The following is a 12,768-nucleotide window of genomic DNA, read 5'->3' on the forward strand; positions in this document are numbered from 1 at the left end:
GCACTCGGCTCAAGAATGCTATTGCTTGTCCGCCATCTTACTACACCCAACGTAGTTTTCTCATTTATTATTGCTTTTTTGTCTAGTGCCCTGACTTGAAGTCCCTGAATAGGACTAAACGAGTTATAGTGCGCTGAAGATCTATTCAGATATAAAGATGTAAATGCCACAGGTAAGATGGTGGTGCACTTGTTCCGGCGAGTGAGTGGGCGGGTTTAGCGGAACTTCCGGTGTGAAGAGACAGGGAGAAACGTGTTTGTGCAAGTGGGACTGTGCCACTGTTCTCTTACTCGTTGTTACCCTACAACCGGAATCGATTCAATTGTCCCCCCGAGTCCTGAGTGAAACATGAAGAGAGGGAGCAAGAGAGAGTCTGGGGGCCCCCTCACTGAGGAGCCGGTAATCTCACACGTGACTGACACAAACTGCATTTACATGTGGGGCCTGTGATTAGACACTACCTGGGGGGAGAGGAAATGAGCAGTAATGGTAAAATATTGGGGCCCTCCTACTAGATATTTTCTCTTTATGGAAACAACAGCCCTTTCCACTAACATGAAGTAATCAGGACTTTATTGTAATTGTGCCTCTGCATCATGTGACTGTGGCCCCTGCAGTCCTTCTTCTTCTTCTTCTTCTTCTTCTTCTTACACATTATTCCATGTTTCTTGCCTAGGAGCCTCTCTTCTCTGAGGAGAACAGGAGTTTGCAGGATGGAAACCCATTAGATGAGAGTGACAGCGAGGAGAGCCAATACTCTGGCCTTGAGGATTCTGGGACTGACAGCAGTGACGATGAGGAGGATCACAGCTCTGAGGAAGTACAAGATCCAGGGAAGTCCCCAAAACAGATCAGAAAGGTACTGGTACCATGTCTCCTCCTGTCTGTCACTCTGCACTGGGAGGTCCATATGCCATGAACTCGTTTCCCTTCTGTCTGTGAAATAATACAAAGTGACCGCACTTGCACAACCTGGCTCTCCAGAAAACGAATGCCAGTGCTCTGTGAAGGAGGTCTCGGCAACCTCAATTTTCATAAGTAGGAAGAATTTCACAGGCACTCAGGTTCAATTCAAGCAGGTACAAGCCCTTGCTGAGTTTATTTTACGAAGGTGCAACAAAGGGGTTTACCCCGAAAACGTTGCACCTTCGCAAAATAAACTCAGCAAGGGCTTGTACCTGCTTGAATTGAACCTGAGTGCCTGTGAAATTCTTCCTCCCTTCTGTCTGTGTCACTCTAAAGTAGGAATGCACCAAATCCATGATTTGGTTTGGGATTTGGCCTTTTCTTTTTGGCTAAATCCAACTGCCTGGCCGAACTGATTCCAAATAAAAAAAATCACGACTTTTCATCACACAAACAAGGAAGTCAAATTTTTTTTAGACATGCGCTGTGCACACCGTTCTTTTTCCCCCCTCATTTCCATAATTTACAGATGCAAATTAGCGTTCGAATTCAGTTTGGGAATGACAAATGATTAGGGATTTGGCCAAATCCTAAAAGTGTCATAAAAATCATAAAATCCAATAGGTTCCCCATTCTCTGTTTCATCCTTTAAAGGACAAGGAAAGGCAAAAAAATAAAATCCCATTTTTACTTTCTTTAATGAAAAGAAACCTTTCTCGAATATACTTTAATTAAAAAATGTGTACTGTTTTTATAAGAAACCTGACTGTATGCAGTGAAATTCTCCCTTCATTTACTGCTGTGGATAGGAATTGTCAGACAGTCCCTAACTGCTCTGCAGGGAAACAATCATACTTATGTACAGCAGGGGGAGCCCCCGCCTTACTTCCCAGCCATGCAGAACTCAAACAGCTTTGTTTGACGATCCCTAAGCAGCCCAGACCACACTGAGCATGTGCAAGGTCAGGCCAAGATGTATAACAAAGTTACAAGATGGTGACCCCCTGTGGCCAACTTTGAAAGCATAAATCATTTGTTTGATTAGGCTTGTGGTGCAGTAAGTTCATGTTTATGTTTAGTATACAAAATACAGCATTTCTAGCCTTATTCTATTTTAGACTTTCCTTGTCCTTTAATGGGAAGTAGAGACTCAATGTCCCATGGTTCCTTTCTGTGACACTGCAGCGAGAAGGAAGACGCCATATCCCAAATTCCCTTCTGTTACTGGACAGTAGGAAAGTCTTGCTCACGATCTGTTTCCTACTTTGCCTGTAAGTGCACCACCCGGTGGAGGCTGCGGCCTGGGCCATCTCTGTGCTTCTACTCTAGAGGAGCTGGCGAATAAGAAGACATTTCTGGTTTTGCAATTATATGGAGCTTCCTGATCTGGAATTCACATTAGGTACTTTCCTTTCGCCCACAGCTTGTGAGAAGCGCTGACTCTGGGTTGAGCATCTGGTGCCTGTTTTGTTTTTCTGCCCTTTCCTGATGTTCCCTAATGTTTGTGGAACCGCTTCGTTCTTAAAATATCTGGGCCACATGGACACAGTATAAGGCTGAAGAACCAGGCCAGCAGGCAGCTTGTCCCCATTACTTCCTGCGTGAATATATATTTTATGTTCTGTATCTGATTATGGTCTTCTGCTCAACCCAAGTGGTGTGTTGTCTGTCATACAGCAAATTCATCCATTAATTCACCCTCACACCTTCCAACTGATCCAAAAAGGCTGTTTCAATTGCTCAGTTACGTCACTTCCTTTCATTTACCTCCCTATACAGCCCTGTACCCTGCTCTGACTTTTTCTATTGCCCAGTTATATCATTTGCTCATGTATATCCCTATATACAGCCCAGTGCCCTACCCATCACTAAATTCATTTTTACTCCCTATACAGCCCCGTTCCCTGCTGCCTTTTCCTTGGTTTCACCAATGTAAAAGCATTCTGTACACTACGGGCTGTATAGGGAAGAAATGGGAGTGAATGATGTAACTGTGCAATAGGGACAGCCAGCAGGGAACTGGGCTGTATAGAAGGGAAACAAGATTGAGTGATGGTTAGTGTACTGGGCTATATATGGGGAGATGAATGAATAATGAAGTGGCTCCTTTTTTCCCTATACAGCCCGGTTCCCTGCTGGGTTTTCCTATTGCCTGCTCACATCACTCACTCTTGTTTCCCTCTCTATTCAGCCTGGTACCCTTCTCTGAAATTTCCTATTGGCCAGTTACATCACCCATTCATGTGTCTCCCAGTATAGAGCCAGTACACTACCCATCACTCACTAGAGGTTTCCCTATTGTCAATCTGACACTCCTATCTCTTTTTCCTGTACAGCCCAGTACTTTTCTTCGTTACCTATTATCACTGTCTGTTTTTATTTTTTCACCAGTTTTGGCCCTTAACATAAATATAGTGCAACTCATATGGTTTCCACTGCTTTACAGGGTGCCACAATAGTGTAGGTAACTCTTATTTGCTTACTAAGTGCTTTTCTCTTATAGGTTCCCCACAGGACCAGTAAGTCTCAAGCTGATTCTCCAGCAGATGAGGAGGACCAGCCCAATGAGATCAAGGAGTATGAGAATGATTCTTCTGATGAGGAGGTGAGTCACTGATGTGTGTGATTTGTATGGGGTCCTTCTGTGTTCCAGAAACCTATAGACTGTATCTTCTTCCCCTCATCACGCTGCTTTTAGTAAGGAAAGGAAAATCCCTATTCTATTTGTTTTGTCAAAAGGCTACTGAGTCCTATAGTATTTTGTGCCAAGTCTATGCTGCCATAGTTTTATGGTCTCTCTGTACAGACTATGAGCAAACTTAGGGACTGTTCCTGCTGAATTGTGCTTAGTACAGGGAATACCTATGTACCATAGTTTTATGGGATCTCTCTGTATAGACTATGAGCAAACTTAGGGACTGTTCCTGCTGAATTGTGCTTAGTACAGGGAATACCTATGTACCATAGTTTTATGGGATCTCTCTGTATAGACTATGAGCAAACTTAGGGGACTGTTCCTGCTGAATTGTGCTTAGTACAGGGAATACCTATGTACCATAGTTTTATGGGATCTCTCTGTACAGACTATGATCAAACTTAGGGACTGTTCCTGCTGAATTGTGCTTAGTACAGGGAATACCTATGTACCATAGTTTTATGGGATCTCTCTGTATAGACTATGAGCAAACTTAGGGGACTGTTCCTGCTGAATTGTGCTTAGTACAGGGAATACCTATGTACCATAGTTTTATGGTCTCTCTCTGTACAGATTATGAGCAAACTTAGGGACTGTTCCTGCTGAATTGTGCTTAGTACAGGGAATACCTATGCTGCCATAGTTTTATGGGATCTCTCTGTACAGACTATGAGCAAACTTAGGGGTTTTTCCTGCTGAATTGTGCTTAGTACAGGGAATACCTATGCTGCATATTCTCTTAAACAGGAGGAACCTTTGCTTGTCTGCTTAGAAGGAAGATGTTTACTACCTGATTCACCTGTGCTGGTGGGATTATGTAGTAAACAATTATACAGACACTTAATAATCAGCCATTCATCATGGGAATTTTATAGGTGTTTAGAGTTAAAAAGTAGTAACACAGCCATCCCATAATAGGCTTACTGCAGTGCTGAACAGTAATGGGTCTGGCTGCATATCATATGGTGGGTATGGAAGCCAATGCAATAAACAAAGGCAGGGCCCTAGCATCTCTGCTAATACACCCAGCAAGCCCATGTCCCTTCAGGAGAGGTGTTCAGAGGCCCATCAGTATCTGCTCTTATTGACCTTCACCCTATATAAATACATGTTAATAATAATAATAATAATCCCATTGTTGTAGTGGATTGCAGAAATAGTTAATACCTGTTCGGAATTTCCAGCTGTCACTGATCTATGTCTGACCTATGATCAGAAACTTCCCAACTATCTGCAGACCTGATAACTAAGTGCAGGTGCTTTTGCTTTTGCCACACTCTAGTAAACTGACTCTACCTGTATTCTTGCACTGGGCCCTCTACTTTCAAGGCATAAGGGTGGTACCTTTTTAAAAAATACAAAAACTGCAGCGATTTTAATAATTGTTTAGTTAATATAGTTTGGTATTGGATGGAGTATCCAACCCCAACATATAATTTGCCAATTTCCAAATGAAATTCTTAAATTATGGCTTTGTGCATCCTTAAATTTGACAATATTAAAGGGGTTGTTCACCTCTGAGTTAACTGTTTGTATGATGTAGAGAGGGATATTCTGAGACAATTTGCAATTGGTTTTCATTTTCTATTATTTGTGGTTTTGAGTTACTTAGATTTTTATTCAGCAGCTCTCAAGTTTGCGATTTCAGCCATCTGGTTGCTAAGGTCCGAATTCCCCTAGCAACCATGCACTGATTTGAATAAGAGACTGGAATATGAATAGGAGAGGCCTGAATAGAAAGATGAGTAATAAAAAGTAACAATACATTTGTAGCCTTACAGAGCATTTGTTTATATTAGGGGTCAGTAACCCCCATTTGAAAGCTTCTCAGAAGAAAAACTATAAAGAATAAATTGGGAAGACCAATCGAAAAGTTGCTTTTAATTGGGCATTCTATAACATACTAAAAGTTAACCTAAAGATGAATCGCCCCTTTAACAAATTGTACAAGATCCAAATGGTCCAATATCGTTGCAGGTGGGAGGTGTGGGGCAACGTTCTGTGAGCTCCATGCAACAGTCTTTTCAGCTGCCCAATTCTTATGGCTAGTGCCGTGTAAGGATTGGCCTGTTCACACTAGTCCTTTTTATCCTGTTATAGAGTGAAATGGGTGATGTTTTGCATGTTAGATTTCATTTATTACTTATCAATGTTAGATTCAATTTATTTTCTTATTCAGTCAGTGGCTTCAGTGAGTCAACATCATAATTTATAATATATAGCGCCAGCAAGTTACTTCACGGGTCAGGCAACTTCAGGACATTACTTGCAAGAGCTTAAAATGAGTCTAAAAGTAGAAAAAAATCTTACCTAGCCATCTTTTTTTTTTTTTTTATACAAAGTTAGAGATAGTCTCTTGCCATAAAGCAGGACAGGACTGCTGCTTACAATGGGGATCAGACAGGACCTGTGCAGCCACTGGGACAGAATGTTCTGTTATACAGATAGCTAGAATCTCAGCTGCCATAAAGCAGGACAGGACTGCTGCTTACAATGGGGATCAGATAGGATCTGTGCAGCCACTGGGACAGAATGTTCTGTTATACAGATAGCTAGAATCTCAGCTGCCATAAAGCAGGACAGGACTGCTGCTTACAATGGGGATCAGACAGGACCTGTGCAGCCACTGGGACAGAATGTTCTGTTATACAGATAGCTAGAATCTCAGCTGCCATAAAGCAGGACAGGACTGCTGCTTACAATGGGGATCAGATAGGATCTGTGCAGCCACTGGGACAGAATGTTCTGTTATACAGATAGCTAGAATCTCAGCTGCCATAAAGCAGGACAGGACTGCTGCTTACAATGGGGATCAGATAGGATCTGTGCAGCCACTGGGACAGAATGTTCTGTTATACAGATAGCTAGAATCTCAGCTGCCATAAAGCAGGACAGGACTGCTGCACTTGGTGAGAAAGGAAGGTGACAACCTTTTAGTATTATGATGTACAAGCAGAAATGAAGACAACTTCATCAAAATGTATGAAATTATAAATATTATTCCACATTACCTCAATAAAATGAAGCATTTCTGTTTAGTAAGTGAATGTCCCTTATCAGGGCTCAGTGTAAAGTGATTATGGGTAATATCTGATAGGGACAGCTCAGCTGGACTCCCGGGTGTTACCCCAAGTTGTGTAGGGTTGTACCCCGGGTTGTGCTGCTGGAGTGTTGGGGTGATTATATGTAGGTCGGGAGTGGGGAAGGTTGTGCAGGATTATTTGGGATCTGATCCTCTTTCCCTGCACTTTCTCCTCTCCCCCCTGTCCCCTATTAGGAGAAGTATTTAGTGAGCACAAAATGAGTTTTGCAGCTGCTGCAGGTAATGAATGAGACTCTGGGCAGTCGGAACTCCCCGCACACCCCCTCCTGTAACACACACGCACTCCCCGCACCCCTCCTTCCCCCAGTGTCTGACCCTGGCTCCAGAGAGAGGTGGGGGGGGAGAAGTGGTTCAGTAGCTGCTCGTTGTGCGGTGCCCCCCCTGTACTTGGCAGTCTCTTCCGTCCCCCCCTTTGTGCTCTTTATAAAATTGGAGGGGATTCTGGCCTGACACTGATTCAGCCTCTTCACTTTCTTAACCCTGGCATGGCCAGACACTGCTGAATTGTGACTTTATACTCTTTATATTGACATGCTGCTGGCCCTGCTCATGGGCTGATCCGGGGGATTTTCCTCAATCTGACTACTAAACACGGGCCGGCTAATATGTATATGTGGCTTGCACAATATTCACCCTATGTAACCCCAATGTATACAGTACCTGCCACCCTCTGCTGTCTCACTAATGTCCCTCCATTATCCCAGCATGCCCTGCTACTGTGTATCCTGTGCTTGAATGTCTGCCCCCATGGCTACACAGCAGCTTGTTTATATAAACTATAGTAGTACTTATCTGTTATCTACTGTGTATCCTGTCCTTGAATGGCTGCCCCCATGGTTACACAGCGGCTTGTTTATATAAACTATAGTAGTACTTATCTGTTATCTACTGTGTATCCTGTGCTTGAATGGCTGCCCCCATGGCTACACAGCAGCTTGTTTATATAAACTATAGTAGTACTTATCTGTTATCTACTGTGTATCCTGTGCTTGAATGGCTGCCCCCATGACTACACAGCAGCTTGTTTATATAAACTATAGTAGTACTTATCTGTTATCTACTGTGTATCCTGTGCTTGAATGGCTGCCCCCATGGCTACACAGCAGCTTGTTTATATAAACTATAGTAGTACTTATCTGTTATCTACTGTGTATCCTGTGCTTGAATGGTTGCCCCCATGGCTACACAGTGGCTTGTTTATATAAACTATAGTAGTACTTATCTGTTATCTACTGTGTATCCTGTGCTTGAATGGCTGCCCCCATGGCTACACAGCGGCTTGTTTATATAAACTATAGTAGTACTTATCTGTTATCTACTGTGTATCCTGCGCTTGAATGGCTGCCCCCATGGTTACACAGCGGCTTGTTTATATAAACTATAGTAGTACTTATCTGTTATCTACTGTGTATCCTGTGCTTGAATGGCTGCCCCCATGGTTACACAGCGGCTTGTTTATATAAACTATAGTAGTACTTATCTGTTATCTACTGTGTATCCTGCGCTTGAATGGCTGCCCCCATGGCTACACAGCGGCTTGTTTATATAAACTATAGTAGTACTTATCTGTTATCTACTGTGTATCCTGCGCTTGAATGGCTGCCCCCATGGTTACACAGCGGCTTGTTTATATAAACTATAGTAGTACTTATCTGTTATCTACTGTGTATCCTGCGCTTGAATGGCTGCCCCCATGGTTACACAGCGGCTTGTTTATATAAACTATAGTAGTACTTATCTGTTATCTACTGTGTATCCTGTGCTTGAATGGCTGCCCCCATGGTTACACAGCGGCTTGTTTATATAAACTATAGTAGTACTTATCTGTTATCTACTGTGTATCCTGTGCTTGAATGGCTGCCCCCATGGTTACACAGCGGCTTGTTTATATAAACTATAGTAGTACTTATCTGTTATCTACTGTGTATCCTGTACTTGATGTCCATTGGGCAGGGTTAAAAATTCTGTTGGATCAAATACCGCATTGGTTTGCTGATCCTTGATTGGACCATCTTTATGCTCTTCGTTGTTTTCAGGATCAGACCAGACTGATATCGCTCACCTCAATGTTGGGTGAGGGGTAGATCTGCTTGTTGTATAGAGATGTCACCAAACAAGCGGATCTCTGTATGTATGGCCAGCTTTAGTCTTGTGATTTTAAGGGCAGAGACACGTGGAGATTTGGGGAGATTCTCCTAATGTGAACGGGGTGGCACTCGGAGCACTTTGTTTTCCATAGTCGCCCGAAGTTACCTCACAAGGAACCTTTGGGCGACTTCGGAAAGCCAAAGTGATCCTAGTGCCAACCTGGCCAGTGATTTTGATTCTAGCTGGCGGGAAGGCAGTTCACAGAGATTAGTAGCCCGAAGAACCGGTGATTTTTTTTGCTGGGAGCGACTAAATCTCCCCGAATCTTCGCGTGTGCCCTTATTCTAAACCTTGGGGTAACTCCTACTCTCGTCTGTTATTCCTCCATAATCCCAGCATTCCCTGCTATGGTACATTTACTGTGACAGTCTCTTATCCCACTATCCTTGTTATTAAAGGGGAAGTTCACCTTCCAAACACTTTTTTCAGTTCAGTTGTTTTCAGATTGTTCCCCAGAAATCAAGACTTTTTTAAATTTCTTACCATTTTTTGCTGTTTTTTCTAAATCTAACTTGAATGTCCCTGTCTCTGGATTTTGAGTCTGACAGCTCAGTAATTCAGGTGCAGACGTTGTTACATTTAGTTGATACAATTCATTGATACATTTAGTTGATACATTTAGATGTTATATTTAGTTGTTACAATCAGTTGATCCATTTCTCATCTCTGGAGTATCAGTAACTATTGTATCAAGTCTAACAGCTGCCTGTAATGAAACCCAGAGATTCTGCTCAGCAGGGACAAAGATAAGAAATGTATCAACTAAATGTATCCATTTAGAACAGTTTACAGGGTCGGCGACCCCTTCCCCAAGGCTGCTTCAGAATGTGAAAAATTACACTTGATGCTTCAATATTAGAAAAAGAATGACACATAGAAAATAGTAAGTAATTGGAAAAAGTCTTTATTTCTGGTGATCTGTCTGAAAACAAATAGTTGTTTGACGGTGAACAATTCCTTTAAAGGGCCAGTAACCCCAGAGAGTAAAATCTTTCATGTGCAGTTGTTGGACATTTCCAGGCAGCACCAGATCCGGTTAAAGGGAGCAACTATGTCCCTGATTCAATTGGCCCCTGGGGCCCTGTTTATCTCTGCATTAGCTGATTATATTAACTGTATGAGTGCTGGTGTAGCCAACAGATTTGTGGCTGGTTGGGGTTGCTACCAAGTGTCCCTTGGCCTCCGGTGCTGCTTCTGATGCTGGCCCTTTAAGAGAGCAACGCAGTAACATTAGACAAGTGCTGTCAAATCTAACTGGTCTCATGGAGCAGGTATTTTGGGCACTGACCCTGCCAAACCCACTCCCTCTGGCACCTCAGCACAATGAGCTCACTGGGTTATTCTGAGCTGCACGCCCTGTCCTTATGTACTCACACTCTCTGCTGGGATTGAGTCACGTGTACAAGGGGCCTTATTGGAGCCTTGTGTCAGCTCCCGGACTGGCAATCTGTCTATTCTGGCAAATGCCACAGGGGCTGTTGTGAGATGCCAAATGCAGTCACTATTTATTGGGCCCATCTTTGCCTGTATGTGTGTCCTTGGCTGTACTACCCCAGACACAACAATGTCCTACACAGAGTGGCACCTATATATGAACCATCAGTCTGTGCCACCCAAGTATCCCAGGTATCCCTGTACCTGTCTCCCTTCTGCGCATTTATACACAAGCGCATGCCTTGCTGCATTTGTGTTGCACTTGTCATTGCAGCTCATTGTGCTCTCATTGCCAGAAAGTGTGTGTGTAGACACCATACATTACACACGTTACATATGTTACACACATTACACACATTAGCAAGTAGACAGTAGTCAGTGTGTGTGGGAGGGGAGTGAATAAGTGGGTGCACCTGCTCATATCCTGGTAGTACAGACTGTCTGGGTTCAGGAACTCTCAGTACTACCCCCCCCCCCCCACTAGGTCTGTATCCCAACCATTAGATCACTCATTTCCCCTGTCCCATATCGGGGGCCGGAATTCCAGACACCTATAAAATCACTTCCTATGTGTGTAAACAGTCCTGTACCTCCCCCTTGTAACCCCTTCCCTGCTGTAGTCTTGTGTCCCTGTATATAAAGGCCATTCTGTAACCCCTTCCCTGCTGTAGCCTTGTTTCCCTGTATATAAAGGCCATTCTGTAACCCCTTCCCTGCTGCAGCCTTGTGTCCCTGTATATAAAGGCCATTCTGTAACCCCTTCCCTGCTGCAGCCTTGTGTCCCTGTATATAAAGGCCATTCTGTAACCCCTTCCCTGCTGTAGCCTTGTTTCCCTGTATATAAAGGCCATTCTGTAACCCCTTCCCTGCTGTAGCCTTGTGTCCCTGTATATAAAGGCCATTCAGTAACCCCTTCCCTGCTGTAGCCTTGTGTCCCTGTATATAAAGGCCATTCTGTAACCCCTTCCCTGCTGTAGCCTTGTGTCCCTGTATATAAAGGCCATTCTGTAACCCTCCTGTTGTAGCCTTGTGTCCCTGTATATAAAGGCCATTCAGTAACCCCTTCCCTGCTGTAGCCTTGTGTCCCTGTATATAAAGGCCATTCTGTAACCCCTTCCCTGCTGTAGCCTTGTTTCCCTGTATATAAAGGCCATTCTGTAACCCCTTCCCTGCTGTAGCCTTGTGTCCCTGTATATAAAGGCCATTCTGTAACCCCTTCCCTGCTGTAGCCTTGTGTCCCTGTATATGAAGGCCATTCTGTAACCCCTTCCCTGCTGTAGCCTTGTGTCCCTGTATATAAAGACCATTCTGTAACCCCTTCCCTGCTGTAGCCTTGTGTCCCTGTATATTAAGGCCATTCTGTAACCCCTTCCCTGCTGTAGCCCTGTGTTCCTGTATATAAAGGCCACCCTGTATAACCATGTGAAGTACATACAAGTTACATCCATTTCCACATAACCACTCAAATCTGCAGTCTCTCGCTCAGCATGAAAGGGGTTAAGGAGTCACCTGCAGCGGGGGCAGCAGACTTGTAGTTTGGGGGGGGGGGGGGAACGCCGGCTCCTTGTAAAGTGATCCTGGGGCTGAGGAAGAAGGGAAGTGGGGGAGAAGTTATTGTCCCATGGGGAAGGGGGGAGATGAGGAGAGAGTGAAGTGTTCCAGAGGTGAGTGGGCTTCTTCCCCCCCCCCAGACACACACCAGGGACCCCCCCTCACAGCTGGAGCAGTTTAAGTCTAGTGCAAGTTCCAGTCTGATTGAGAAACCCAGAGCTGCTGCCGCTCACACTCACTTTCCCATCAATCACATAGGGCACCCCATAGTGTTATTCTCTGTGTGACACCCTAAAGTGTCTGGGGGGGGGGGCTGGTGCAGAATCTTGTAGCCCCTTATGTTCTCTTAGTGGAGTCTTGGGCCTGTGGCACATATTTGTGGGACATTTGGGTCGTTAGCAGAACCTTCTCCAGAACCCCGGCCTATTGTTGCTTTTATTTAAGAGGAATGGCAGTTGCTGGAGAGGTGACAGTTGCAGAGAGCAATGGTCCCAATCCCACGGCAGTTTTGGGCATTTTCCTGCCACGTATTTCCCCCATTTCTCATTGAATCTGCTTCCCAGCTTGCTTATTAGTGAGGCATAGAAATGGCAATCGTTTTATTTTCCTGTATCATTAGGGCTCAGCGCTGGTCACTGTCAGATTCCTCCTCTAATTTAGGAATATATTTTGGGTACAGACAAATATTTACTTTTCCTGTCCTGGGCTCCGGACAGAGTGGACCAAAATAAACTGAGAAGAAGCCTTAATTCCTTCCCAAATATTGAGCTTTATAATCACTTGGTCGTCTCTACTTGGAACAGACACTTCAAGCTCCCACTGTTTAGGGGATCTGGTTAAACCCATGCGCTGCTCCGACCAGACTGGGACAGCGAGGGTTAAACCCAACTGAGGTCAGATAGGGAGGTGACATTGGATGTATAGAGATGAC

General features: G+C 44.1%; 1 protein-coding gene across 1 annotated transcript in view; it reads left to right on the forward strand.

The window, feature by feature from the left end:
* Positions 1-239: 239 nt before the first annotated feature.
* Positions 240-12,768, forward strand: part of bop1.L (BOP1 ribosomal biogenesis factor L homeolog) — a 30,283-nt gene continuing 17,754 nt past the window's right edge. The window contains 3 exon segments of the mRNA NM_001086889.1: positions 240-399; positions 677-859; positions 3,410-3,511. Of these exon segments, the coding sequence (NP_001080358.1) occupies positions 349-399; positions 677-859; positions 3,410-3,511 (336 nt within the window). The 5' untranslated portion in view covers positions 240-348.

This window comes from Xenopus laevis, chromosome 6L (assembly GCF_017654675.1).
Source record: "Xenopus laevis strain J_2021 chromosome 6L, Xenopus_laevis_v10.1, whole genome shotgun sequence".
Lineage (NCBI taxonomy): Eukaryota > Metazoa > Chordata > Amphibia > Anura > Pipidae > Xenopus > Xenopus laevis.